The 6,388-nt window shown below is 30.6% G+C and overlaps 1 protein-coding gene across 1 annotated transcript; it reads left to right on the top strand.

Annotated features, from left to right (window-relative positions):
- Positions 1–3,370: 3,370 nt before the first annotated feature.
- On the top strand, positions 3,371–6,327 carry LOC107471981 (peroxisomal nicotinamide adenine dinucleotide carrier). Its single transcript, XM_016091545.3, has 11 exons — positions 3,371–3,674; positions 3,757–3,873; positions 3,994–4,068; positions 4,180–4,310; positions 4,398–4,452; positions 4,693–4,845; positions 5,054–5,122; positions 5,214–5,312; positions 5,438–5,506; positions 5,597–5,651; positions 5,797–6,327. Exons 1-11 carry the CDS (start codon positions 3,588–3,590, stop codon positions 5,985–5,987), a joined length of 1,101 nt encoding a protein of 366 aa, XP_015947031.1. The 5' UTR covers positions 3,371–3,587; the 3' UTR covers positions 5,988–6,327.
- Positions 6,328–6,388: the final 61 nt, after the last annotated feature.

Genomic DNA, 6,388 nt, shown 5'->3' with positions numbered 1-6,388 from the left:
CAAGGAGAATCATCATATAAATATTAAATCTATAATACATGTATGATAATGACCCTCTACGTGAAACTACTCTAGATACACGATATAATAAATCGTTTGATCAAATAAAACTATGCAACAACTAAATAAACAAGTATTCTCGTACATTGAATGAAAATTATTTGTTAGCTAATATTGAACAATCATCATACTGTATGTAGATAAACATTTTAACAGTAATGTTAGGAAGATAAAAAAAATAGTCAAAACTTGTCTTATTTAATATTTATTGTTAATATTTATTAATAATAAATACTAAATAAAATTAATTTTAATTGATTTTGACTAAATTATTTTTATTACCAAATATTTTCATATTTTGATTTCTAGAGGTAGGTGGGGACAAAATTTACTATATGAGGGACACAGCAGACGAATTCTAAAACACATGCATGTAGTTAAGATATATAGGTGTCACAATTTTGTTATAATTATTGTTAATACTTTGGTTGGAGATAAAAATATATAATGGATTAAACGTGCCAAAGTTTCGGTGAAGTGTATTTTCAATGAGAGAACAATAATGGAATATGATATGTGATTGATACGTGCAGCTCGGAACTAAGGGAACACAATATGCAATGATTCCTGTGTTATATATGTGAACCAAATAAATTGGTATTTAATTTTCCAAATTGGTTGTTCTTGACCTTTTGCCTTTTTGTTTATTCGGTGACGTAATTGACCAATATTCTTCATTCATCTTTTTAATTATATGGAATATATTGTCTAAGCTTTTGTCATCATTCAATGAAAGAGGTGAATATGGCGCAACTAACTTTGGAAATTAAAAATAACGTGGACACCTTCTTCCTCAATCATGCATGCTACTAGGCTCATGGATTGTTCCTAATAATTAATTTAGCAAATTATTTTTTGTTTGCTCTCAAACTTCTTAATTTAATTTGTCAGCTATATATGGAGGTTATTAAACGAAGGAAAAAAGATCCTAGATTTAATTAGAATTGTTCAAATTTATTTATTTATTCTTTAGTTATCCATATTTAATTCATTGAATAAAAAATATTAGGGAACAACACTTTTTCTTATTACTAATGCAGTGATGTTTCAAAATTTTTGAAGTGTTCCTGATATAGCAACTGAGATACCTAAAAAAAAAAAAAACTCTGATGTTAAAGTCAATATGAATTCTAATAGTGTGTAATTTGATTGAAAAATTATCTGAGGTGAATATTTACAGGTAAGTGAGAGTAGTTTATGCTAATAAACTATAATTTAAATGATATAATCTCTTTATACTCATCTAAAAAATTGCCAGTTTAATTCTTATTCTTAATTAAAAAAAAAAGTTGAAGGTCACTTATTATTTTGGTAAATTTGTTATAGTAAATCGCGCAACGATTGCCACCCTTAGTAATGTGGCAGTTTACATCATAGCTCATAGGTGCTTAGCTCTTGTTTAGTATACTAAATCCTCTTGCGAGTGGGAAGCTCCCAACGTACTCCCCAAATTAGGTCGGATAATGAGTCTATAAGCCCGAATTAAGATCCAATGGTGTCATTGCTATCCAATTTGGCTTTTTGGGCCTGGTTGGATTATATAGTTTCGAAGTCCTATTCGTTCTTATTTTTGTGCTGAGGATGTTAAAGTTACTAGTAAGACTTAGGTCATTGGAGTAGGGATGATAACATTATTCAAATTTACGGGTATCTACACGTCCGGTGCAATTTTTATTTTAATTTATATTATATATATGAGGATGATTATATAAATTTTGAAACTTAACTTAATTTATTAGATTTTAATCATTATAAAAGTAAGTATAGATGGACAGGTACCTATAAAAATGAGTTAGAGTTTAATTTTTTATTACCTACAAATGAAAGCAAGACGGATTTCATGCATATTATTGTATGGCAAAACGGGTCGAATAGGACAAATATCAACCCCATTATCACTCTTACATTGGAATATAGACTTAGATAGTGACATAATGCATAAAAATTTTTTTTAATATAAATTAATGAAAATAAATAATTCTGACGTTAATTTTAATAATATCATTTTTTTGGTTAAATTTATTCAAATATATAATGTAAATAAATCATGTGCGAATTAGCTTGTAAAAAATAAGAGTAACATTATATTTTTTTTAATTAATTTATTTGATATTTTTTTAAAAAAATTAGGAATTAATTTGTCAATTATTTTTTGAAAAATAATTTATTTTGAGAGTTGAATTCAAAATATTATTCATCCTTGTGGCGTGATTGTATGCTGAGTGCTAAAAGATTGCTTTCTGCAGTGTAGATCGTATAAAGGAGTCTTCAATTGTTTTGGTCTGTATTGTATAACTAGAAACAAAATTAGAAACATATAGTGTGGGGAGATTACATGAAAATGGAGTCATTAGGTAATTATACTTTAAACTGGATAATTAAGAATATCTTTTGCGCATATAGTATATGAAGTTTAATTTGGAGGAGAAGAAATATGGTTGTGTTTCAAGAATATAAGATTGAGGTAAGAGAAGCTTGGGTGTTGGGATTAATCTGTTTAGGATTAACGATTTATCAAGAATTAGAAGCAAAAGTGAAAAAAAAAAATTTTGTGTTTAAATATAACTATATATAAAGAGAAATTATTAGTTGGGAAAGTTTTCTAAGATGATACCAAAAACTTTTGTTTTTGTTGTACTTGTACATCTAACTATAAAATGAGAGGGGCAAAGCATTATAGAGAAAATTCTATCCGGATAAATGAGTATGGAAAAATTAGTTGGAATTTTTTAATTTTTTCATATGCATAATGATAATGAAACTCTCCTTATAATTCGGAGCAACGATAAAGTTTGTTAGGAATTAGGATAGTTAAAATGAACTAAATTAGTATGTTTATTTATTTAAATGGATGAATTTTGTTTTTAAAATTAAGTTTATTTAAATTTTAGGCGAAATAAATTGATTCCGATTAACAAAAAAATAACATTTATATTTTTCAAAAGGTATAATATTTTTAGTCGATATTTCTTTCGATCCGACTCGAAAATTCGATTAATTAACTAAAAGAATATGGTTTATTTAATATTTTTGACTTAAAAATAATAATTTTTTATCAAAATAATTTTTAAAATATAAAATAAAAAAAGTAAACGGACCAATCCGTTTAACCAGTCGAAGTGGCGGTAACAGCCTGGAAAATTATAACCCATAAATAAAGCGAGAGTAAGGCTGGCCCATTGACAGCTTATTACGAACTTACTCTTTTCATTTACACAAGTGAATAGAGTGTAAATAACACTCTAACAGTGTATAACTACCATATGAGGTTAACAAATAACAACCATGAGGGCTGAGGCAGTTATTACACCACAACCACAAGTCATAACTGTTTGATAAGCATATTCAACTAAGTACTGACTAATCATATCAAAACCTTCGGAATTAACAAGAAACAAAATTGACCAAAACTCACTCAGCTTCAGTTTCTGAGCTCCTCTATCCGTTCTTCTTCTGCCACATCTATGTGAAATTCTGAATTGTGAAGTGAACCAAAAAAAAAAAAGAAAAAAAGAAGAAGAAGCAGCATGTCAGAATCAAACGCCCTAGCAAATGGCTTGGCCGGTGCCGGTGGCGGTATCATTGCTCAAATCATAACTTATCCTCTTCAAACGGTACCTCTTCTTCTTCTTCTTCTTCTTAATTTTATTTATTTATTTATTAGTATTCTAATCAATTTTCCATTGCAATTTGAAGGTAAACACGCGTCAGCAAACTGAGAGAACACTGAAGAGGAACAAGCAGAGTTTGCTTCTTCAGTCTTCCAATACAACCACTACTTCTGCTCCTGGCACTCTTCTTCAGATCCTTCATGTGTTAATTTAATTTAATTTAATTTAATTCTCCTCTTTTTATTTTGTTCTCTTTTATTTTCCCTATTTCGGATCATGTTTTAATTTGTTTATAAAATTTATGATTATTTTTTTTGGTCAGGTAATTGGAGGTGAGGGTTGGGGTGGACTCTACAGTGGCCTTAAGCCTTCTCTGCTTGGAACTGCTGCTTCACAGGTTATCAATTTCAATGTTATTCAAGGTTTAGTTCTGTGATATGATGATTGTGTATTTTGTGTTGTTATTGTTAGGGTTTCATCTGAATTATGCTATTTCAAATGGTGTCAGGGAATATACTATTACTTCTATCAGATTTTCAAGAACAAGGCAGTGGCTATTGCAGCTGCTAGAAAACTTAAAGGCCATGGAGATGGTACTGTTGGAATGTTTGGTTGGCTTGTTGTTGCTGCTATTGCTGGGTGAACAATACTATCTCTACTTTTCTCTCATTTTGATTCTTTGATTTGTATTGTTATTTATATTGCTGTAATTGTCTCATTTTGCAGGTCCTTGAATGTGCTGCTAACAAACCCAATATGGGTTCTTGTGACTCGTATGCAGGTAGGTGCCGCGCATTCAATACTGTATATTTCACTACAATTTTGAGTTTGTATGTCATTATGATTGCTTTTCATATTAAGATTTATAATCTAAGATTGGCATTCCTAGGTTATGTGGTATAGAGTGCCTTAGAATTCTTAATAATGGTCATTGTCCAATTTCCATGATGCATTATATAAACAATGCAACCATGTTTTGGGTCCAATTTCAATGTGACATTTACTTATTGTTTGATTCTAGACACATACTCAAGCAGAAAGAAAAATCATGGAGGAAAAGAAAGAGGCCTTGAGGATGGCAGCTTCTGAAAGCAGCTTAGCAGGCTCAATATTACGAGAGAAATTGGCTGAACTTGATTCTAAGAAACCACGGCCATATGGAACTATACATGCAGTTAGTCTCTGGATTCTTCTTGCACATTCTACTTTCGATTATCGCTTATGTTGTCACATTGGTCAGGGAATGATTCAGGACATACTTCAATTTTAGATTTGTCATTGTAGTATTGAAAGAAAAGTACATGCTATTTTAGAGTTGTCATATTTCTGGTCACATGAGATGTTTTCTCTTTTGATAATGCTGATTTTGTTTTGGATGAAAGGCTAATGAAGTGTATAGTGAAGCTGGTATTGTTGGATTTTGGAAGGGTGTCATCCCTGCACTTATTATGGTTAGCCTCATCATCTGTTACATTGATGTGTTAAGTTCATGAAGAAGATTTAGATATATAATCTTTTTAAGAGTTGGAATTTGAATTACAGGTCTGCAATCCATCAATACAGTTTATGATTTATGAGAGCTCATTAAAGCGTCTAAGGGCACGATCGTCTAAGAAGCAGGGTAATGTAACTGCATTGGAGGTATAGAGCACAGTTAGAAACCCCTTTTAATTTGTTTGATGGAAAATTATATTGATCTCTGTGATATTTGTTGAAATTCAATTCGACTCTTCTTTATTTCTAAACACATACATTCATCTCTCAAGGTCTTTCTCCTTGGAGCATTAGCAAAACTTGGAGCAACCGTTTCAACATATCCCTTACTGGTTGTCAAGGTAAAACCATATATATATATATGAAGTGACTATTTTGCAGATCTAGTTCTCTTGTATATGCCTAATGAATTTTATAACTTCGTATTGCAGTCAAGGCTTCAAGCAAAACAGGAGATTGGTGCTAGTAACTCATTAAGATACTCAGGTTTGCTTTTAGATAGATTCCATGCATATCAACTCTTCCTTTGGACTTTTTACATTGTTGTTTTATATAATGTTATTTTCCACAATACCACTTTAACTTTTCAATTTTTTTTTTCTTTTGACCTTTTCTAGTGTTACAAATGCAGGTACCTTTGATGCAATACTGAAAATGATCCGTTATGAAGGATTGCCTGGTTTTTATAAAGGGATGAGCACAAAGATAGTACAGAGTGTTTTTGCAGCTTCTGTTCTATTCATGATTAAGGAGGAGCTTGTTAAGGCTTTCATTTCATTGGCAGATAAGAGCAAAAAAGTTGTATCAAATTTGAGGAATTAACTTTCATTCCTCCTTATAAGCTAAAGAAAGAAATGAGCAGATAAACTTTGCAATATGGAAGAAACTTCCTCTTCCCAATGCAGTTATAATGCTCACAGCTTATGGTGAAGCATACAAGTAAGACTAACTTTGACAGCTTTGGAGAGCTAATGAAGCTGTAGAGAGTGCTGCAGAAGAATATTTAGTCTCAAACGTGAATATTAAGAGCACCCTTTCTTTTCTCAACCTTCATTTGTAACCATATATTTGCGGCATGTTGCAAACATTATAAAATTGTTGCGTGCTAGCATCACCATGTATTGCTATTGTTATGAATATGATTGAGAGATTTTATCTCTAATTATAGCTAATTGTTTTGTTCTTTATAAGAACTACTATATAATTAACTTTTTTTTTTTGTT

The sequence above is a fragment of the Arachis duranensis genome, chromosome 10 (assembly GCF_000817695.3).
Source record: "Arachis duranensis cultivar V14167 chromosome 10, aradu.V14167.gnm2.J7QH, whole genome shotgun sequence".
NCBI lineage: Eukaryota > Viridiplantae > Streptophyta > Magnoliopsida > Fabales > Fabaceae > Arachis > Arachis duranensis.
This window is presented reverse-complemented; position numbering and strand designations above follow the sequence as displayed.

What these genes read in the sequence shown, in the direction of transcription:
- LOC107471981 (XM_016091545.3), top strand. Translation starts at nt 3,588, where the DNA reads ATGTCAGAATCAAACGCCCTAGCAAATGGCTTGGCCGGTGCCGGTGGC. An exon ending in TTCTTGTGACTCGTATGCAG is followed by an intron (nt 4,453 to 4,692) that starts GTAGGTGCCGCG and finishes GTTTGATTCTAG; the next exon opens with ACACATACTCAAGCAGAAAG. An exon ending in TAACTCATTAAGATACTCAG is followed by an intron (nt 5,652 to 5,796) that starts GTTTGCTTTTAG and finishes TTACAAATGCAG; the next exon opens with GTACCTTTGATGCAATACTG.